The following is a 21,782-nucleotide window of genomic DNA, read 5'->3' as shown; positions in this document are numbered from 1 at the left end:
GGGATTAACAGATTTTAACCCTAACGATAGAGACGTGCGGGTTGAAAGAAAGAATCGCTGCAAAGTAAAGGTTACTGGAAGAGTTGATACCCTATGATTTCCGGCGTAGATATTCAGGCGGCAACCCCATACAAGTCATATTTCAAGCCATAAAGTATTAGGTTAAATTAACTTTTACTGCAGCGGCAATTCAGCAACCCTTACGTGTTTTATTTTACCCTTATTTTCAGCAGACAAGTTATATAAATCTACTAGTGTCTCTGAAGTTTTTATTTCTAGCAATTCAAACGCCAAATAACAAACTGTGAAGTCTCGCAGTTTCCTAATGCGGTCATCCCTCATCTGACAACCAAGACAAGACTGAACCTGATTTTCCCACATGAGAAGGAGATCGAATAGGCGAACTCCATATTAACGGTAACAATCCGTCATCGGGTATCTGCACAGCACATAGAGGATCATCAGTCACAATTTATCTATTTATATAGGTATCAATCTGGAACAGAGACTTTTGACGGAGACTGCTTGCATAAACACCATACATACTCCATCAACACCACACTAGGAATGTTTGTTCTTTAAGTACTGCTTACACAGAACTCTACTGCTGCAATTGCAAAACTATCTGCTCCGCAGTCGCTGTCGTAACGTCAGCTTCCCGAGGCATGGCATCGGGCTAATCAAAGTCAGAATCTACTCAAGCTGACCAAGCAGACTTGCAAGTTGTTGCGTCAACGGCCGTCTTCCGCCCGGTGTAGGTCAACCGAAGCTCTTTCGGAAGATCATCTGGAAGCGAAGCATCATAATGATCGTTACTCTTCCACTTGGGAGGATAATAATCCATGGGCCAGATGTCCCACCACCCCTTGATCCTTGAGAAAGGTACTTGGTAAACAGCCGGCGTTCCGCCGATTGTTTCTGGGAGTAGGTCGTTGCCCGGAACGCATACGTCTGTGACGTCGACTTGATAGATGAACGCGTCTACCGATGGCCGCCTATGGTTTTTATAGATGTGAGCGGCTTCCATGTCGCCTGTGACGAGTCCGTACCGGTCCGATGAGTGGAATTGACTCCAATCTTGGATCGGCTCCCGGCACCCCTGATCAGGCCAAGGAAAGCCCTTGGTTTGGTAGATTTGACAAGGGGGGCGATAATCAAGTCGATATAAATATTGTCGCTTCTTTGTAATGAAATTCCAATTCGCCGCACTAGCTAGAACTGCAAAACAAAAAATGATAAATACGTGCATTTTTATATTCTAAAACAAGATAAAAAAAGTTAACATCCTTGTTAAATGGAGAATATAAGTGATTTTATTGAGGGAAAACTGTCAGAAAAGGTCGCAGTGGATTGTTAAACTTGCTAAACTAAAAGAAGGGGAGATTAATAAGTATCTTTTTTTTAGTACAGCAAACTAACACCTTATAAAAAAAGTGATTGACGATAGGAAAGTTGAACGTTGCCACTGTAGTGGACGGGGACTGCATCTAAATACTTTCGGATCAATGCCTGTCATCTTAAACAGGTCCGAATTCTTCCGGTATACACCAAGCAAGCTCCATGAATTAACGGTTATTTGTAGCTGTTCAGCCAGCGTGAGGAGGGCTTAATATATCGGTTAAACCCCGTGACCAAACTCACTAGGCAGTCCATACCGTATGCGTAGGTTTGCTACCTATTTTGTTAATTGACTAAATTAGGTTATAAGTACTTAAATAAAATACGAGGTTGATGGACCCTTTGCCAAGGGCCTTACCAGGCTACCCAAGTATTGTGCTGACAAGTCATGCGTGAAAATCATGAAATTGCAGTACTGAGTTTATCCTAGCAGTAGGGGCGAACACCACTTTTAATGGCCTTGATTCGACTAACGCACATTTTGGAGGATAGACAAATTATCCCATCGATTCAGGGATGTCTTTACCAAGCGTGGTCGTAATGATCAGCCTGACAGGTACAATAGCAGGGATTTTTATGACCTCGTTTGTGAGAAGAAGCCGGAGCCGACCGTGTAAACAATCGAAATGGCACCCGGTGTGTGAGCACATCGGAAAATCGGGTTTTGAACACAGGGCTTACAGAAGATGTCTGGTATAAGGGAGAAAAAGCTGACGACAGTATTTGCGTTTTGCCGTCACTCGTTTTGTTGTTTTGGAAGGGAATAAAGGTGCTGGAAGCTGTCGCCGCTTTATTATGAACAGTCTCTCCCTTGGATCTTTGTATCACAAGATTCAAATTTTGACACAATGAAAAACATTACAAATATTAAACCAGGTTGAGAGTATACAACTATATCTGCTGCCTACGTCAGATACAGTCCGCGCTTAAAGCATGTAAAAGCTATATCTATTTGGAATCCTATGTCATGAGCCGCACCGACATGATCACGAGCATTTACAAAAACTCCAAAAAAAAACAAGTACAAACATGACCTTTGACTAAATGCTCTGGTACATCATACTCAAACAAGATTCGGAACTTGACAGCTTTACCGGGTGTTTTAACTTGTACAGCTCGGTATTAGAACTCGCGTGTATATCATCCTAGAAACGCACATCCAAAAGCTACCATTTCAAGTCTCGAACAATCCGAGCAATCAACTTACAGATACGCTAAAACAACTTGGGCAATACAGTCATACCCGCCTGGTATTATCACTCAGCCCCACACGGTCAACTTCAGTCGCTTGGCGTTTCCAATGACTCCTCACAGCTTATCGCCGTCATCCTTTCCGCCATCTCCATTGTCAAACTCTTCCTCAGTCACCCCATGAGCTCATTCTGAGTAGATGAGGATAGTTCTTCGACCATGGCCACCGGTCTCATAACCCTGCCGACGGAGCTCCGGGACAAGATCCTGGGGTTGCTCGAGCCGGCCGACCATATCAGCCTGCTCAATACTTGCCATGGACTACGAGGCATGGCGGCGCCACTTGTGTTCCAAACGGTGAGCTTTATCGCTGGAGGCATCGGGAACATCACAGGCCGGGCGCTGTGAGTGGTGCGTAGATATGGACATCTAGTCAAGGAGGTGAGGGTGAACGTGCCCCATCCCGTCTGCATCGATTATGACTGCCCCTGGTGCCGGTGGGGGAACAACCCGGAACGCGACTATGGACATGACGGGGCTATCACAAATTCAACCTTGGACAAGCAGAATCTCTGGCTAACTCCTGACGCCGTGACGCTCCTCGCAGCCGACCGCACGATGTTGCCTAACATGACGCGACTGGTTTTGCACTTTTCAGAATCCCTCATGAGCCACCACGGGGATTTCCGGCCTATCAACGACAACCCAGCCTATCAAGAGTTTCTCAGGCAGCTCCAAGACATCTTCTTCAAACACTTGTCTGCGGTCAGGCGGCTTCGATTCGAATCACCCGAATCTAGTCCCTTGGGAATCAGATCCATGGATGAAGCCAAAAATCAAAAGATTGCCACTGCACCCACGCTACGGAGGTCAAGACCTGATCTACCGGTTTTTGAGTACTCCGTAGACTGTGTTGGCGGTCCGTGTTTGTGTGAAACCGAGGCACAGAACGCTTGGGCCTTTGTCGAGGGGCACGATCAAGCGGCATGGCTGATTGGGAATTACTGAAGGCGAACAATCAGGGCGGTTTCATGAATGAAATCTAGGTCAGCTTCTGACAACTCGGCTATAATATTAATAATTCATACTGCAGTTGCACTATCTTCAACCTTGCCAGCAGGTAGACCACATATTATCATACAAATGTTGGGCCCCATTGCGGCCTCTTCGTCCTATGCTTCGCTATCCTACTGCCGGAACTATGTCGAATATATCATTTCTTCACTGAGGATACAATAGTTTAGAATTCTCGTGGAACAGTTTTCATGAGTTTTGTTGACCAGAGAATGCTCTGGCATGTCGGATCTTCAGCCAAGCTCTCGTCAAAGTCGCTCAGTTGTCTTGTGACTTGTCTCGGAACAGCTCTATTCTTTACCTTGCTCAAGGTAAACGACATGAGATACAACATACAGTCAATTGCAAAAGAAAAGATGAATTGAGAAAGGAAAATATATTATGTTCAGAATCTAAGCCAACCGTTATATAACAGTTATATAACAGTTCTCTTCCAGTAAATTACAAAAGACTGGTTATATGGTGTGATATGTCTCCCAACCAAAAAGAAAATTCCCCATATATCACATTAAAGAACGCTTGCGTCTCAGACGTCCAAAGCCTCACAATCCTTCCCACACACACACACACCTGTTCCCCGCATTCCTTTCTCTTTTTTTTACAAGAAGAAAGCGGCGACCAGAGCAGCGACGAGTCCCTTAGCGACGACGGAAGAGGCACCGGCGGTGACGATGGGGGTCTTGGTGGCACCCTCGGTGCCGTTGCGGGCACCACCCGAGACGCGCGGGGGAGGGACGACACCGGTGGCGGTGGCAGCGGGCTTGTAGGTGGCCGAGGGGGCGGGAGCCGAGTCGTAGTCGCCGCCGTGCTTGCCGCCGCCGGCGTTGTTGACGTCGGCACAGGCCTTGAGCTTGGCGACGGCCGAGGCGAACGAGTCGGTAAAGTGCTGGATGGTGTGGGCGTTGTTCTGGCGGCCCTCCTGGGGGAACTTGTCCGAGACGTCGTTCATGAGCTTGACGACGCCAGCACCTGTTTGTTGGTTTAAAGAAATAAAATGTTAAAAAAAAACCGGGATAAAAGCTTCAGCAGAACATGAAAAAGAAAATATAAAAGAAAAAAAAAACGTACCCATGGTAGACACGGCAGTGTGCAGAGTGGGGCAGACGCCGGCCTTGCCGAACAGGGGAACCTTGGCCTCGACGTTCTCGAGCAGCTTGTCACCCTGGGCGTTGAGCTTGTCGCTCAGGGGCTGGAAGGTCATGGCATCCTGGAGCGGGACGGGGGTCATGGTAAGGATCTCTTCGTCCGAGGCCCTGATGATGGCGATCATCTTGGTGCCGACCTCCATAACGGCCGGCAGGTCGGTGGCATCCTTGAAGGCCGAGATGGTGTTGTCGACGACCACCATCTGGTCGAGCACGTTGTTCATGACGCGCAGCGTCGTGTCCAGGTCCCGAGCCTGGTGGCGGTCGGTGTTGACGGCACTAACGAGGGTGGCCAGGCCAAAGGTAGCGGCAGCAGCAGTAACCTTCATGTTGGGCGAGGTTTGAGAAGTGAATCTATTGAACTGTTGTTTTATTTTGGGCTGAAAAGCGAATGTAAGCGGTTGGTAAAGAGTGACTGTAGGAAAGGAAGGTTTGCTGCTGCTGCTTTTGCCGTTGAGATTGATACTGAAGATACACAGGGTACGAGTGTCTAATTTGGATGCAATCCCGACCCGGCAGACTTATATGTTTTTTTTAGTCTCCCATCTCCATCTCGTGATCCCATATTTCCATTTCTTGCTTTTGTTCCGATCCCTCACGACGCCATGTCTATTTCCATCACACTGCCCTCCCTATCCGCCACAAAAAAGAAGCGCCGTTTAATTTCGAGATGTGCCTGAGACAGTTGAGGCCTTGCGTCTAGCTCGGACGCCACCAAGAAAACCCTTCTGGTGCCAAGCCAACTGTTTTTTTTTTTTTTTTTGTTTTGTTTACCAGCTTGCTTGCAGGCTTGTGTCGCCCCTCCAAGAAAAAGAGAGGATCGACGTAGCGCCATAATTCAGGTACGCATGAAACAGGCTAGCCTCTTAGTCCAAAAAGAAACAACAAAAGAAAAATCGATCTTGCACAGACGCTAGCTGACCATTCTTTCGAGACACCAAAATGGTCAGCTTGATCTTGGCCGTTATCACAAAATAACCCTGCGATATTAGGCCGAGTTGCGCGCGCCCCCCCACAGGCGCATCTTTTTTTTTTCCCCTCTCGTTGAAAAGGGTCTTGTCTCAAACACGAGGTAGGCTGCAAGCCAGAGATCCATTTTTATCTTAACAGAAACAAAGTGAGGCTGCTGTTCCCAATTCACCAGATACGATTGGGACGGTTGAGGTGGTTCAGGATCATCATTTTCAGATCTCCCGTCCTTCAAAGACAATCGAACCAAAAGAATTATTGCCTTCTGGACCTACCCACAACCTCTCAAAATCCTGACATAAGTCCGTGCAATTACCTGATTAGTCGCAATCGTTCCGAATTTAAGCTTGTCTTTGCTGCATTGTTCTCGCACTACCCCGGGTCTTCTTGATCCGCTGCCTCAAATGACTTGCGCTCGTTCATAGGTTAAATGATGTTTTTTTTCTTCTTTCTTTCCTAGTATTTCCTGGGGCACACTTGGCAGTGATATGTTTTATGGTATCAGCGTTGTTTTGCCCCTGTCGGAAGCTGCTCTGAATCCCCAAGACCTCTGCGGGTATCGCCCACCAAAACAACGGCTTGTCTTGGCTAACGCTACAAATTTTGGGGTCTTGCACCTAGAATGGCAACCCAAAGCTGGGCCGTGCTACGTCAGAGTCAATGTGTGGTGTTGTTCCAGACGTTTATCGAATACAGGTGGAACATTTCCATGGCGAATGTCCGGGACACGATCTGCATTTTTTTTTCTGTGTCAGTGCATGAGAAACTCCAGTCCCTTTGTCCACTTCCGAAATTTTGTTTGAGAAGTTCGCCATACGCAGCTTCTGCCTGGCGATCGTTGAGCTTCATCCGGCGGGTAACAAGGATCAGACTCGACATTCAGAAAATGAGTCAAAGACCGGAGATCTCAACTTCCTTGGCGATGGAACCACGTGGAGCAGTGAGAATGAGGACCGGTCCGTCCAGGAGCTTGCGTGCCGCAAACAAGGGAGAAAAGATATGCGGCCCTCATTTATTTGACTAACAGGCACAGAATAATCACCAGACTCTTGGCAAAAGCCTGAGCTTCTCTTGATGATCCGTAACTTACAACTATGAGTATCGCTGCCGCGCTTTACCTGATGACTAAAACCCAAGCGAACTTTGCAGGCACCCCCGACGCGGAAAAGCAGTCGGTATCTACCAGAAAAGTAGCCTCCCTTCGCCAGTCTAATCGAGCTGATTCCGATACTCACCTATGGATATTCCAAGTAAATCTCTTAACAACATGCCGGGTCCCCGCTACAGTGATTCCGCCTTCATGCCCACCTATGGTACCAAACCTAACCCTCCCAGCCGGATGAGCCCCCACATGCGTACAAATGCCCAGATGCTAGCACCAAGAAGCACACCCTCCATTAGCTACCCAGCTGGTCCTGGACTTCCACGGCGCCCTCAAGGCTCACCGCTAGCGCCCTGCCCTGAGATTTTGGTCGGATGGGGTCTGGTGACATCCCGTCCGGGCCGATAAGGTTTTGCGATGCCCTGGTAGGAAGATTGAGGGGGCGCGGTAGGAATCAGAGGGAGAAGAGACGTTATATGTGCCGTTCAATTCTTCGGACAGTGCTTCAATCGTCGAAAAAAAATGCAAAATATCATGAACAAGCCTGGAATGGAGACAACTCTCGCACCAAGCCTATTGCCCCATCTTCCGTTGGGTGGTGCTAAAACATCCAACCGTACAGATCAGTTCCCACATGTTAAAACTTCATACTAGAGCCATAGCTCCTCGGCGTGATGTCTACCTCTGCGAAATATGTCTGTGTGATGGTGACGGCGATGGAAGTGACTAGCAGCCTCGAGGGAAAAGAGGTCACGTCGGTCTGCGTAGAGTAGTCCTCAGGCCCCATGGTTATGTGGGCTTCTGGGTTCGAGCTCCTTGTGGGTAGAACTGTTGAAATGTGACCCCTGTTGACGCCATAGGATCCGGCAAATTCTGCCCTGTCGTCGACAGACTTGCACTGTCCATAGAAGATGCTGAAGAGATTGTGGGTCAAGGAATCTGTCATAGAATTTCCAGATAAGGTGGGAGGGCTGGTATTTCTGTAGAAACTTAACCTATACAACGTGTTGATGCCCAGTAAGACAATGGTCGCCAATTTGAGGAGAGTGAAAGACATGTTCGGCGATGGGGGAATTCTGTGCTAATGATACAGTTTTGGCAGATACTGAAATAGATAATAAACAACTACTCAAGTGGTCAACTCACCTAGCTTCCAAATAAGCTTTATACACTATCTATTTAGCATGACGTGGTCCATACTGATTGCCGACAAACAGCGTCTCTCTCACGAACAATTGGACCAGGTGCAATATTTCTGTGCCAACATGCTTGGCCAGCAGCCCAGCGTCAGCAAATGACACCAGTGAAATCACACCTTGTGTACACACCAGTAGTTGCCCCATATGTTAACATGCATGCCAATGCTGCAGGATATGTGTGCCATTGGTCCTTTATCCTCGCCTTTTTGAGCTGCTTCGACAGACAAAATGAGGTGCTCTCCTACTGTACAACGGCAGTCATATTTTTTCCCGAGCTAGAGGGGATGCTAAATCTCTGGAGCAGTTGACCGCTTGATGATTGTTAAAATCATTGTGAGACGGCTACTTTTTCAGTTACGTCAGTTCTTTATGATGGCTATAGTTCCAGGTGTATGCTTACCATTGCTGGCATTTGGCCTTTGTCTGATAGTTTTGGGGCCTAGGACGATGGTACCACCGTACTCTGACCATACTCTACAATGAGGCAGAGTGTGTCACGTCTCCGCGTACCAGTTGTTAGCACCAGTCATGACACAAAGATATGAGAAGGGTTCAGAATATGTTATTCAAGGCGCAATCATCGTTCTCTTCAAGCACATATCTGGCACATAGTCTCAGTCGCACGATATCATGTCATCATGATCCACCCGACCTCAATTAAACGGGTGTCAAGCTGTCGTAACTCTAGAGTCAAAAGGTCGACAACATGATCGCCGCCTCCTAGGACTACTAGGGCGTCTTCTTCAAGACCGTGGCTTTGCCCTGAATCTGGTATCGGCAAGCTTTGACAGAATCGCCGCCTCCACAGGTGACGCTGGGAATGTACGATCCGTTGGGGAAGGGCTCAGGCTTACTTTGCGGACCCCTTGGCCACTAGTAGGTTCCCACTGTCTGGACCTTACCTGGACCCGGGTAGAGTTGGTGTTGAGGCAATAAAGCTGCGTGTGGAATGATAATAAACTGCAAAGAGGTTGACGCCACTGTCAGCAAATTCAGCGGAAGGCATGGCAGGGCCTTCGGGAAATTACAGATCAGTCGGCATTCGGTGTCTTTTGACTCGGCATGACGTTCCAGCTGCTGTCCAAAGTGATCACATCGTGATGGACTAAAATTAAAAGCCCTGGAGCTGGTAAAGCTCAGGATCCTGGTAGCATTACTGCAGTATGCCTCGTTCAATGAAAAAAAGAAGAAAAGAAAAAAAAAGACCGTTGACATAGTTCTTTGCAAGAGTCAAGTAGATGATAATCTTGTTGGCTAGGTAGCTCACCCTAAATTAAATAAGGTTTACTTTTAATATAAAAGGATAGAGAAAATGTATTGATAGGTAAGCAGTAAAGATGGCGAGATGTAATAAACCTGATTTGTCGACTTTCTTTTGTTATTTATCACGTTGCTATTAATAGGACGGACAATTTGCCGATAGGCAAAGTATTTCCAGCCGTGTCGTCTTTGGACTTACAAGATGGTTTGAAGCCAGGAGAAATTCACAACATGAAAAGTTTATTTCCACAATTCTGAGTTTTTCTGTATTCTTTTTTTGTCGTGTCTTTTTTAGCTCTCTCTATCAAAGCAAATTATCGATCTACTGCCTACTTAGGTGCCTGAGTGACATACTCATGTACACCCGAACCCCTGAATAAATATGTGTGTGTGGATAGGTAGGTACTCTTACTTACCCTGTAAATACAGGCAAATGTTAAAACCCAATTTAGTACCTCCCATGTTTCCCCAGCAAGGCTGTATTATAGGGTTTTCAACTAACCTTGTGACCACATACGATTTTGTAAACGAGTTGTGCTTCCCTTGGTGTTTAATCCTGCTTATTGTCCTATCGGACTCTATCCATTGGCCGATAGTTTACGAAGAGCCCTGAAGTTCGTATGCATACAGGGGTTGGGTATACATACATGGACTCCATGTCTACCTGTTTATCGCGCCATAATGTGCACCAATAATCAGCAATCAACGACTAGGAGGGCTTGCTACTAAAATATTAAGAAAGCCGTATTCCGTTGCTTTATATGGGGCCTATTTGTTTCAGGAATTCACCATGTTTCCTAAAAAGGTAACGCTATTCCAATTATGAACATAATGTGGAGTTCGTGTGTTCTTACTATAGTAAGGCTCTAGGGGCCCCCTAGTGTCTGTAACAGGAGTACCCTGGTGTCAAGCTTTATGGATATTTCCAACGCATTAATCCAGCTCCTTGAAATGGACTTCAGCCCCCAAATGATGGTAAAGATTTTCAGTGATAATTGTTTACGCAGTACATGGAGCCTTCCCTGTAATCAAGGGCCAAATTCATACTTTTGCTTTCTGCCCTTTGTTTTTTTTTTCTCTCCGTCCGGGACAACCCGACTACGCAAGTCAGTGGTTTGATTGCCAAACCATTTATCGGAGCTCGGCAGCAATATTCTTTGCACATAGTGCCCACTAAGATATTTATGTAATCAAGCTATTACTTTACATGGTTTCCCATGCACAATAACCAAGTCTGTATAGCTTAGGTCTTCAAGCAGAAACCCGATGTCATCTCCAAAACAGCGACTTCCTCTTTCGCAAGAAAACCCAAAGACGTAAACTTTAGCGAGATTGAGTAGCACGTTGGGAGTTCAGTCATCCAAGCAGTTACCCCTTAGTTTTACGGGAAGAGACCAGAAGATCCATTCATGAAAATGCCGTGTGTGAGTGCTTGTTATGTTGGACACAGCACTCGGGCCAATAACGCTCCAGCCGCATCCTTAACGCTCGAAGCGGGTTCCTAGGTTTGTTTCGATCGGCTGTTCTCTGGTACAAACGGTGGAGCCCCTTCAGTTACCACCATACCCTGGGTAGCATTACAGCCGTAATTCCGATCGCGAGTCATTCATGATTTCTAGGGGGTATGTGTGCTAACCTCATCAAAGGTCGATGCGGAGGTGGTGACGAAAAATGCTACTGTGGTCGGGTCAGCAGTGCCGTTGTATCGTTAATGTCCTAAAGTTCACCCTAGTATCCACAGATCTGGCATTGTTGATCATGCAACATCTAGATCCGAGAGGCGTAGACTCGGCTATTGCACGTCAGCGGAGTGTTTGCAGTCCAAGAGACGCGGTAATTGTAAATTGCAACGCAGCCTTTATGGAGCGCTCCGCTAGCATTGAAGAAAAGAAAGTGTGCCGAGTGACCGGTGACTGTTGGTAATTAAAGGGCAAACCCCAACTAAAAGCCCCATGTGCATGCCCGGGCCACTTGCCTTGATAAACAACCTAAGTTTGCAAGTATACACCTTACGTCGAGTGGATTTTAGCGTACCAGTACCGGTCCTTGGCACGGGTCACAGCCCCGAGAAATCGACATAGGAATAGATTCAAAAGTGCAAGACGAGGGTTTACTGACTTGGCAAGTACCTTATGTACCTAAATAACTACATGGTAGGTATGGCAAGAGGTGGGTTTGGTTAGTTCTATTACTCGTTATTTGGCTCGTGCTGAGATCGGCCGAATACCGCGCGCACGGTCAGCAAGCGCATGACGAAGGGATCTGGAGCCGGTTTATGCAAACCCTGGGGATTTGCCGAATTACGAGCTCCACATGTGTCTATATGTGTATTGGTCCAAGATGTACTAGTCCCTTCACATCCACTCCCGCTGGTAGTTCAAGACCAACAACATGCGATGATCTCGGAATGTTAGGGCTAATTTAATGTCCAAAAATGTTAACGTTCAACATGGGTAGCCTGAATTGTGAACGAGATGGCTAATGGGGGGGGGGGGGGGGGGGCTCTTCTGTGAGCTCGCCTAATCGATATATAGTTTGAGCTCCTTTCCATTGGAGATGGGTCCAAGAGCCAGGCGTTGTTGATTCTGAGGTCTCGTCTAACCGCCACCGGTCTCGTCTAATTGCCACTGGCAAAATACCCTCAGGATTGGGAGACTCAAGGTATCCGAATAGCTTCACACAGTTGTGTCGAGTTCTATAAGAACAGAGCTTAGATGCGATTCAATAATCTAATTTTTATCTTCTCTCCATCCGGCTTTACATCACAACATCACAACTCACTCTGCTCATCTTCTCTTCTTTTTCTGTTCGACTTTCATTTTCGATTAGCAGTTTCGACACTTTCTTCACTCTTCAACCAAACCTTTTTCTTTCAAACCACCAAAATGCATTTCTCAGTCGCCACCGTCTTCACCACCGCCCTGGCTGCCGCCTCGACCGCTTCGGCCCTTGCCATCCAGCCAAGGCACCTCGAGACCCGGGGAGCCTTTGTAAGCATCCAGGAGGAGCCTGCTCTTGAGAAGCGCGGCGCCTCCGCTGACATCGCCACCTCCTTCGGCAGCGAGGCCGCCAAACAAGCCGCCAAGATCGCCGTCCAGGCCGTCGCCAACCTCATCAGCGACATCATGAAGTGGGACACTGCCCGTCAGACCTTCACCAAGCAGACGGTCAAGCAGATGATGGACAACACTAAGGACCCTACCATTGTGGCTGCCGCCTGCTACAACAAGGGATACAGGGTCAAGAACGCAAAGAACGTCGACGGCAAGACGAGCGTTGACTTCAAGCTAGGCCCTCTCCACACCAACTACGATTGCATGTACCTCAGGGCGCCCAATGCCTTCTGGACCGACAGCGACGGTGGCTACCAGAACGTGAGTAGTGAACCTTTTAACCAACATCCCAAAATTTAGTAAACTTCACTTACTAATAATTTTTCCTTGGAACAGCTGGCCTACCGCTACACCAAGGCTTGCACCTTCGACTCCAAGACTGGCGATCTCACTTGCAACTAAATCCTCACGCCAACGATCCATTTTGCTATGCTTGCTCTACCACACCATTCATCTTCCATCATCCTCACCAACCAACTCCTCTCTTGGGAAGGATTGCAGCAGCTACGCACGAAAAGATTTTTTTAATGATCCTCTTTGTTTCCTTTGTCACACAGCGAGTCTTCATCCTTTTTTTTCGAAATTAATGATACCACGACATATTCCCATTGTTCTGCTCTTGCATTTTTGGTCGGGCTTTTTTTTGGGGGGGGCATTTGGATGGTACCCTAGGAAAGGGTACTGTCCTTTTTCTTTATTTTTTTCCCTTCTCTCTTCTTTTGTCTGAGACGGGAACAGGATTCTGTTTGGAAGCGGTTTCAGGATGACTTTGGTTAACAGTTTTGCTCTTTTCTTTGCTTATTACTTTCTTCTCTCCTTCTGTCATCTGGCTGGAGTTGAGCCGTGGTTCCATCGCAGCGAAACCACTTTTGTTATCTCTTTCTCTTCTCTTCTTATATTTTGAGTCAACAGCTGAATTCAACTGTTACGGCCCAATTCTGCAATCTGCAATCTTACAAATATGATTTTATAACCGGGCGCCTAGCCCATAAAATGTAGTTCAGTAACTGACCTTCAGTTAACAGCCGCTATGACGCTAATGCCGATTTGGTAGAACTAATGTGAAGCAGGTTATACACAGGAACCAATAAGCGAAAGAATGGTGGCCATCCAGACAGCATCATTTACGATACTGTTGAAACCTCGCCTGAGGTCAGGAGACAAGTATTCACATCCTTGCAAGTTATCGCGGAGAACACCAGCCCCCACCTCAAGGTTACCCCTTGTTCCTTTTCACATGCCGCAAACTCTCGTGGCGGTCCTGCAAAGGTACAACAGTAAGCATTGGCATTTGATGTGGTTCTATCGACCCCTCTATCACACAGTCCGGGGGCGAAGAAGTATCAAGATTTCAATGGTGGATTGACCAGCACTACCTAGGTAGGCCACAACGGTTTCACTGCTTTATAGGTGTGTCCCACATAACCCTCTCGGTCCATGCTTAGTAGCCGCATGCCGTGCATTTATAATTGGTCTCCTCATCCGGGTGTTTCGGCGGGATCAGACGCGGAGTACGGCCGTCGGGGTATAGTTGGGAAACGAAAACGCTTCTGGCGCCATTATATGGGCTAGGTCGCGATCTGGTGCCGATGGCGAAAGAGCGATGATTTGACAAAAAAGAAACGCACATGTAGAAAAAGTTAATTTGCAATTGCTGTTTAATGGGAATCGCATTCTAACCTGGAAATGACTGGTACAAAGGTCAAAAGATTAAAGGATGAAGCCAAAGACTGAAAGTAGCAAGTAAGTTGGTTGTTTCAAAGTGAAGAGACAAATGTCTCGGCTGAAGAATGTCCAATACACAAGGTACATTGTACCCATTTGCAATACTAGCTAACCCTTATGCTGTTGGCACAGCAGCATTATTCCCACTAATGGGATCTTACTTTTCCGGAAGGCATCATCTTCGATAGGAAAGTCGGAACGGGTGCCAATTCAAGGCATATAACGCACCTGTTTACCCGAACTTTATGCACCCCTTAGTAACAGGCAGATTTAGATCTAGGATATGCGATACACTGAAGAGCTTCCAACATGCCAGGCTAAAGTTAACCGCCATTTTTCTGGAGTTCGAAGATTAGGGAAATTAATGTTGAATACCTTATCTAGTTAATAGCAAGACTAGTCATCTAACTATCCCACATGTCTACAGAGTATTACGAGATTCTTCCGCGTCCATTTCAAAAGATAACATGAATAAAAGCACATCTGTGATCGGCGCCCAGGATATATTTTGCCGTCTTTTCCCTTGCGGATTAATATTATAGTCGCTCCGTTGGTCTAATGCGCAACTCGGTCGTGACGTAATGTCGACATACTCATATTAGTTCAGATAACCATTTCATCGAATGAGACCTTGGATCTGCAGAGAATATGCTAAACGATCGAGCAGGTGACATGAGCTAGTCCCTCACTCGCTGCATAGTTCAGCAGTTCAGAATTGGTAGACAGCCGCGGCATGTGTGGCAAGTATGTATTTAATCTTTCCCCAGTCACATTGAGCGCTTACTTATTCATAATCTTGGCGTAGTTATTAGCTGGTTCAAAGGAGCGTCATGTATCTAATTATTGAAAGCCTTCTTAGGGTTATTACTTTACCACTAGCGTGTCTCAATGTGACAGGTCAGGATTTATCTACCGGTCACAGTGGGGGCAGCTGGCATAACCTGAATCGCAAGCAGTACTTTGCTTTGCTTGGTGATGCATGGGAAAATAGAGGTGCTTGTATTGAGGAAATTTTGACCTTGCAAGGATATCCCAAAGAGCTAGACTGTGCAAACTATGCAGGTCGTTTCTTCAACACCGTGCTTGCTCAAAGCTTTATGATTTAAATCGAGTTTGCTCCGAAACTAGCCCTAGTTGTTGGTTTAGAGCTTGTACACGACTCGCCTTGAGCGGAAGGAGACCGAAATGACTTGGCAGCCTGCAAAGCCACGACTACAAGGGAAATAGATAATGGCTCACAAAACCAGATTATTTCCATTTCAAACAATCACTTGTAATACGGGTCAACTATTTTGCCCGATCAGCTTCCAAGTCCTACACGCATGATCTTTAGCATTACTAAAGACAGCAATAACTCTTCAAAATGGGCACTTCCAAACTCGTTAAGCTTATTGCTCTTTTTGCCATCGGCACCATGGCGCTCCCTACCACCAGAAGCCTTTCCGAGAATTCCCTTGACGAGGGCACTCCGCGGTTGGTTCCGCGCAGACATTTGGATGAGCTCAAAAGGCTCGAATGCGCGGCTTGCGGCTATAGATCCTACAGTCTGGAGGTTATGCTGAACCATGAATGTGACTGGGATTCCAGAAATAACGGCGAGTGGGAGTATTATGTCTCTGATTCTGATGCCTCAGACCATCATTGTAGCTCCGATAGCTCCAGTGATGAATCTGATGATGACGATTGCAAAAATTCCGGGTAATCCGCGTCGGAGCTTCTGGGGGAAAACCGGTTGAATTGCGATTGGACAAATAGAAAGACCTTTACATAACTTACATGTAAAAAAATAACCAGGCCACATAGAATTTGTGCATTATAATTTACATAACTTTCCAACTTGTTACTGGTTGAAATCAGGTCTAAGAAGATGTGACAACTACTTACTGAAATGCTAGAATTACATATGTTGAGGAACTTATAACCCTTGTCTCTGGTGAACATTTCGTAATCCTGTTGAGAGACTGTGAAAGATGATTATATTGTAAGCCACTTTTGTCAAATTGCTTGTGACAATTAATTACCTTGGGTTTTTTATGAAAATGTTTTGCCCACGTGTATAATGCTTAGTAAGGAAGTACAATGTCCTCCATTGTATAAATAAACCCCCGCGACTCGTCTTCCGCGGAGCCCATGGATTTGGAATCAGATTTTCTGGTCCCCTCCCTCATACCACGTATATATACTAAATTCGGAAATTACCCTTTACATTACATATTAGGTCCGGATACATTTTACATATTTAGGACACTTTCTACACTTGACTCAATCTTATTCTGATACAGGGTATAACCCCAGCCAAAGTGTTCTGCGATTATGAAAACAGATCCATGTTTACAAAACGTTCTTCCCCCTCAACAATTATTATCTTTTTGGGTCACAATAATCCGCAAATTTATTCTTTCAAAACATTTCTTTTTGCCCTATTTAACTCTATTGGTTCCTTTTGCCTTTTTGGGTATGAAATCCAATGTCCAGAATGCGCACGTTTGAATTTGTTCAAGCGATGGCTCTTTTTGTCATCGGCACTATGGCGCTCCCTACCCCGAACATTGCCGACGGCGCGGCAAGCGTTTTTGAAGGCTCTCTTGACGACGTTACTCCGCGGTTGGTTCCGCGCAGAATTGGGGATGACGAAGATGAATATTACTGCTTGGAGTGCGGGTACAGATCTTTTATTGTTGAAAATATAGAGAATCATGACTGCGATTGGGAGGACAGATATAATGGCGAGTATGAGTGGGTCGACAATTCCAATGACTACGATCACTCCGATGACTCCGATACCTGCGATAATGACGAAGAACAAGCCACAGGCAATGTCGAGGGGGATGACTGAAACTGCAGTGAATTCCGCGTTGGAGCTGTTGGGGAAAGAGTGTTGGAATTGCGAGTAGTTGAACGGAAAAGCCCCTTAAGTAACTTGGATGTAAATAACCAGGGCAACAAGAATCCGTACATTAAAGTTTACATATTGTATGAACAACACCCCGCGACTCGTCCACCTCGGGTCTCCCTCCTTGTATATATTAAGTCCGGGCTTTACCGTCTATGCTGTTTTATGGTATCCACAAGATTTTTTCTGCTTAGTCTGATTCATATGATTCCAACGTAGGGTACAGTCCCAGCTAAAGTGTTGTGTATCAAGGCCAGCAGTAATCTCGTGTTCTAAAATCAGCTGGCAGGCAAAGCAAACCAGCATGGAGATGTCAAAATGACACGAAAATTAATATGTAAACAAACCTTGTTTCCCCCTGGAAAATCGTTTGATATTCCTTTAAGTCGGCCCGCAAATTCACCGTCCAGAGCCACCTACATCTGGTTCTTTCACATCTTTGCCCTATTCAACTCTACATTTTTCTGCCTTCTTTCGGCAACAAATAGATTTTTCAATATGCGTACCACCACGTTTTTTCCAAATTCTTCTTTTTGCCGTCAGTACCATGGCGCTCCCTACCCCGAACAATGACGGCGCCGCGGAAAGCGTTTTTGAACGCTCTCTTGACGGCCCTTCGCGGTTGGCTCCCCGCAAACCCCGTCACGATTCATTGGCTTGTAAAGACGGTGATGACAAAAAATAGAGAATAAAAAGATTCAGCTGGTCTCCTCTCCAATTTACCTCAAAATGGTGCCCATGTCCTGACAACGATCGATCTACAAACTAGTTTGTTCGAACAAGACGAAGCCCTGTATCGGAGAATAGTGAAGCTAATTCGCCGATGATTCCCCTGGTACCTGTCATACCTGTGCAGCATAGACTTTTACTCTGGTGGCACAGTCTAGCAGTTGTCAGATTCGCCAGAGGCGCAATTATGCAACCCCTGCCGGGAACCAATCACAGGACTGGACTGAAGCCCGTAGCCTGCAGCCACCATTCCAGCCAGCTCCTTCGGTGGACGAACCTCAAACCCGCGGGTCGCCTGGATTACTTACTTCCACGCCATTCCGCGTCACCACCCGTCAGCCTGCGGTCGACGGCGGATTTTAGGGGCCTGGACTGCGGCGTCCGACAAGACCCCGCTGCGACAACCTTCAGGCCTACCTCGCCGTTTACACTAAACCCTTTCCGTCCAAGCTTTCCCAAATTGGAATAAGTCTCGCATATTTCCCTTTTACATAGAACGGGTGATATTCGTCCGCGGGTTTGGATTCTCTACGGTGATGTCTTTGTGTATAAAGGCATCATATTTGCAGCCCTGCCCAAAGAAAAAAAAATGAAGGAAACAATCCCGCAAGCCAAAACGACATTGCAAACACAATTAGCAGCCTCTAAATTTAGCCTGCGAGACCATTTTCCTCTTGTCTACCTGAAAAAGCAGCAATACACACAAGTCAAACGTCACCCAGAACCGCAACAATGACCTGCGATGGCGTCAAGTTCAACCCAGACCAAGACATCCCGGATCTCCGGGGTAAGGTCATCCTAGTCACGGGCGGTAACACGGGTCTCGGCCTGGAGAGCATCCGCCAGCTCGCCCAGCACAATCCTGCTCAAATTTACATGGGCTCGCGGTCGCGTGCCAAGGCAGAAGATGCGATTGAGTCCATCCGGGCCTCGACGCCAGCCGCGGCCTCGACGCCCATCACGCCCCTCGAGCTGGACCTGGCCTCGTTCGCGAGCATCAAGTCGGCAGCGCGCACCTTGCTCGCCGCGTCCGACCGCCTCGACATCCTCATCAACAACGCCGGCATCATGAACGTGCCAGAGGGCCTGACGACCGACGGCTACGAGGTGCAGTTTGGCACCAACCACGTCGGCCCGGCCCTCTTGACTCAGCTGCTGCTCCCTCGGCTCAAGCGAACGGCAGCCATGCCCGGCAGCGGCGACGTTCGCGTCGTGTTCTTGTCCTCGGCGCTGGAGCGGTCCGCCGTGGCTGGCATCTTGGACGCCCCCGAAAAGCTCAAGACCACAATGACCGAGACGGGCACGCAGTCGCGGTACGCAACCAGCAAGCTCGCCAACGTCCACTACGCCTGGGCTCTGGCCGAGCAGAACCCGGACCTCAAGGTTGTGTCCGTGCACCCGGGCGTGGTACAAACTGGTCTCCTGAGCACTTGGATCGACGGATTCAACCCCGTCGTCAGGGGCGCCTTGAACCTGGCTGGGCGGGCCTTGATGACGACGATCGAAAAGGGCGCGTACAACCAGGTCTGGGCCGCGACGGCCGCCGAGGCGGTTGAGACTGGTACTTTCTACTACCCAGTCGGCATCAAGGGGAGGGGGTCAAAGGCCAGTAAGGATGCCGAGCAAAAAGACCTCTTGTGGGAGTGGACACAGAGGGAGTTGGATGGGCATCTTGTTGTCTGACAGGTTGAACATTTTTGAGCTGGGTAGAAGGGGGAGTTGATTTTGGAAATTGGAACATAGCACAACATTTGTGATTCTTTTTTTCTTTTTCTTTTTCTTTTTTTTTTGGTATCTCTTTTGTCTCCATACATCCTTTTAGCGCCTAGAGATTTTTTTGTAGAAATCTAATTCAACTCGCACTCAAATGAAACTTATTTTGCATACCCGAAAACCATGCGCGGGCGTTTATTGATTGCACCATTTGCTCGAAGAAGACATGTGGGAATAGAGAGTATTCCTGGCGATGATCTCCGTACGATGTGTAATCAAGACGCCGGCTGGCTAGCGATGGCAACAACTGGTGACAAGCATTTGGGCCAAGTTTCGCACTTGCTTAAGCTGAGAAAGAAGTATGAAAAAGGATATTGAAGTACGCTGACAGGTTGTCATCGTGCAGTGTGAATCAGATGTGTCGTGCCGAGGTAGTTAGCTACGGCAGGAGTTCCTTTTCTGCCTCGGGATCCTCCCCGATTAGCGCATCTCCTACCCATCGTCAATTCCTCACCCTTGCACTCCACAAGGCTTACTTATCTCGTTTGGGAAAGCAGCACGGGATGGAATGCATTGCAGTTCCATACAACATCAACATAAGGTTCCATTGTCGATCTTTCCCTCAACTTGGTGGATGCAAATGTTTGTGCGCCACGCCCTGTGGGACTTGAGCTTGCCAGTAGGCGGCGGTCCAGCCCGCTTTAGGTTGTGTCCGTTATGGGGTAGAGATAATAATTGAGGAAAATATAAGACTCGGTCAAGTGCAATTCTCTTTTTGAGTTTTCCACCCCTGCGCAAGCGAGTTTGGCATGTCTGGGGAACCCAAAATCGTGGCTCCCCCGAAAGATAGCGTGACGGCCCTCAGGATGCGGCTCATTTGTGAACGTTGCAAGCTAGCTTAACTAGACACAGGACTGCGTAGTATGTACAACCTTCTGGAAGCGAGCTCAATACAACGTGTCTTGTCCGTTGATGCTCCTTACTCTGGCTTCAGACGAGACCTCGGGCTAGAGATGTCTTGGCGATGTGAAGTTTTGCGAAATATTTTGGTCATGCATCATGCGTGGGTACCTTAAGCAATGTCCAAAGCCCCACCAAAAAGACTTCTCCGAACGAGCCGTTGGATGGAACCCCCTATGTTCGGGCAGGCCGTTGTAATCTCGGGTAGGCTCCACTACGGCGACGGCCTATTGCGTAGAACGGCTGTTCCCGACTCCTATCACTGTCACGATGTATGTCATGAAGTCTCAGTAATATAAAATCTATATAAGAAGCCATTCTCGCTCTTGAAGAAGTTTCTGTTTTCCTATTTCATCACCACCACCTTCCAACTACATTGCATTCGCTCTTTATAACCAACTTCAACTACATTCACTTTTTTGAACCCAGTATATCAGCTACCACCGCCGAACCCTTTTTTTCCTCAACATGCAGTTCTCCAAGATCTCCGTTGCCGCCATCTCCATGGTCCTCTTCTCCCTGGCCTCTGCCGCCCCTGCCACTCAGGCCGCTCCCCTCGAGCCCCGGGCTAACTGCTACGCCCAGGCCGTTGCCGACGGCAGCTCATGTGTCGTCGGCTGTGTCACTGGTAACGAAACCGGCGGCGTAAGTACCCGGTTTATCCAATGAATGGCTTCGAACTAAGAAAGGCGTCAAAACTCAAAAGGTCTTCAAAAAGGCTAACCAGCAATCTATTTGCTCCTACAGTGCATCTTCCAGTGCAACATTTCCACTGTTGCCGCGCTTGCCAGCTGCACTGCTGGCGGCAACTAGGTTGCAGCATACGACAATCTCAACGAAACAAACACGCATGCATTACATGGGGCGCCAAAATATATGGGACGATTTTCAATGGGCATTTGTTCAAGGGGCATTTCACTTCAAAGCATACTGTACCACAATTGTGTTACAGAGACTAGACAATTTTAATTTTAGTGTTTTTTTTTTTTTGGGGAAAAGTTTGTTTAGTGCAGATAATTGACTGTTTTCTTCCTCTCCTGTACTGGACACACCAGCCAGAAGTACCAGGCCCAAGTATAGGCCGTGTGATAATGATGCAAATAGATTACAGCCTTGGGAGACAAGCCAATCTGTAATGAACTTGCATGGCCTATTGACTTGTCGCCATGTGACTTGGTATAAGTTCTCTGGCTCCGTAGTCTGATCCAAATGCTATGCATTGAAAGTAGGTCATTTTAGTTATAAGGCTATAAATCCCTCAAGCAGATGTAGCAAACCCGCTGTTTTCAAGTTTGCACGCACGCTTTTTCT

The 21,782-nt window shown here is 47.3% G+C and overlaps 9 protein-coding genes across 9 annotated transcripts; 6 read left to right on the top strand and 3 right to left on the bottom strand.

Moving 5' to 3' along the window:
• Positions 1 to 2,808: 2,808 nt before the first annotated feature.
• PgNI_07947 (uncharacterized protein) lies at positions 2,809 to 3,597 on the top strand (the record flags this gene model as incomplete). The annotated part of the gene is given in 2 exon segments (XM_031127951.1): positions 2,809 to 2,993; positions 3,009 to 3,597. 2 exon segments carry the CDS (start codon positions 2,809 to 2,811, stop codon positions 3,595 to 3,597), a joined length of 774 nt encoding a protein of 257 aa, XP_030980867.1.
• Positions 3,598 to 4,261: 664 nt separating this feature from the next.
• PgNI_07946 (uncharacterized protein) lies at positions 4,262 to 5,137 on the bottom strand (the record flags this gene model as incomplete). Its single annotated transcript, XM_031127950.1, has 2 exons — positions 4,262 to 4,632; positions 4,732 to 5,137. The coding sequence occupies 2 exons, from the start codon at positions 5,135 to 5,137 to the stop codon at positions 4,262 to 4,264; spliced, it is 777 nt and encodes a 258-aa protein (XP_030980869.1).
• Positions 5,138 to 7,516: 2,379 nt separating this feature from the next.
• Positions 7,517 to 8,263, bottom strand: PgNI_07945 (uncharacterized protein; the record flags this gene model as incomplete). Its single annotated transcript, XM_031127949.1, has 2 exons — positions 7,517 to 7,793; positions 8,208 to 8,263. The coding sequence occupies 2 exons, from the start codon at positions 8,261 to 8,263 to the stop codon at positions 7,517 to 7,519; spliced, it is 333 nt and encodes a 110-aa protein (XP_030981009.1).
• Positions 8,264 to 12,223: 3,960 nt separating this feature from the next.
• On the top strand, positions 12,224 to 12,853 carry PgNI_07944 (uncharacterized protein; the record flags this gene model as incomplete). The annotated part of the gene is made up of 2 exons (XM_031127948.1): positions 12,224 to 12,712; positions 12,788 to 12,853. The coding sequence occupies 2 exons, from the start codon at positions 12,224 to 12,226 to the stop codon at positions 12,851 to 12,853; spliced, it is 555 nt and encodes a 184-aa protein (XP_030981192.1).
• Positions 12,854 to 15,318: 2,465 nt separating this feature from the next.
• Positions 15,319 to 15,668, bottom strand: PgNI_07943 (uncharacterized protein; the record flags this gene model as incomplete). The annotated part of the gene is made up of 2 exons (XM_031127947.1): positions 15,319 to 15,388; positions 15,532 to 15,668. The coding sequence occupies 2 exons, from the start codon at positions 15,666 to 15,668 to the stop codon at positions 15,319 to 15,321; spliced, it is 207 nt and encodes a 68-aa protein (XP_030981010.1).
• A 984-nt stretch (positions 15,669 to 16,652) lies between these two features.
• Positions 16,653 to 17,012, top strand: PgNI_07942 (uncharacterized protein; the record flags this gene model as incomplete). The annotated part of the gene is made up of 1 exon (XM_031127946.1): positions 16,653 to 17,012. The coding sequence occupies one exon, from the start codon at positions 16,653 to 16,655 to the stop codon at positions 17,010 to 17,012; it is 360 nt and encodes a 119-aa protein (XP_030981011.1).
• A 604-nt stretch (positions 17,013 to 17,616) lies between these two features.
• PgNI_07941 (uncharacterized protein) lies at positions 17,617 to 17,754 on the top strand (the record flags this gene model as incomplete). The annotated part of the gene is made up of 1 exon (XM_031127945.1): positions 17,617 to 17,754. The coding sequence occupies one exon, from the start codon at positions 17,617 to 17,619 to the stop codon at positions 17,752 to 17,754; it is 138 nt and encodes a 45-aa protein (XP_030981012.1).
• A 776-nt stretch (positions 17,755 to 18,530) lies between these two features.
• On the top strand, positions 18,531 to 19,481 carry PgNI_07940 (uncharacterized protein; the record flags this gene model as incomplete). Its single annotated transcript, XM_031127944.1, has 1 exon — positions 18,531 to 19,481. One exon carries the CDS (start codon positions 18,531 to 18,533, stop codon positions 19,479 to 19,481), a length of 951 nt encoding a protein of 316 aa, XP_030980871.1.
• A 1,458-nt stretch (positions 19,482 to 20,939) lies between these two features.
• On the top strand, positions 20,940 to 21,140 carry PgNI_07939 (uncharacterized protein; the record flags this gene model as incomplete). The annotated part of the gene is made up of 1 exon (XM_031127943.1): positions 20,940 to 21,140. One exon carries the CDS (start codon positions 20,940 to 20,942, stop codon positions 21,138 to 21,140), a length of 201 nt encoding a protein of 66 aa, XP_030981465.1.
• Positions 21,141 to 21,782: the final 642 nt, after the last annotated feature.

Source organism: Pyricularia grisea, assembly GCF_004355905.1.
Source record: "Pyricularia grisea strain NI907 chromosome Unknown Pyricularia_grisea_NI907_Scaffold_4, whole genome shotgun sequence".
NCBI classification, from domain to species: Eukaryota; Fungi; Ascomycota; class Sordariomycetes; order Magnaporthales; family Pyriculariaceae; genus Pyricularia; species Pyricularia grisea.
This window is presented reverse-complemented; position numbering and strand designations above follow the sequence as displayed.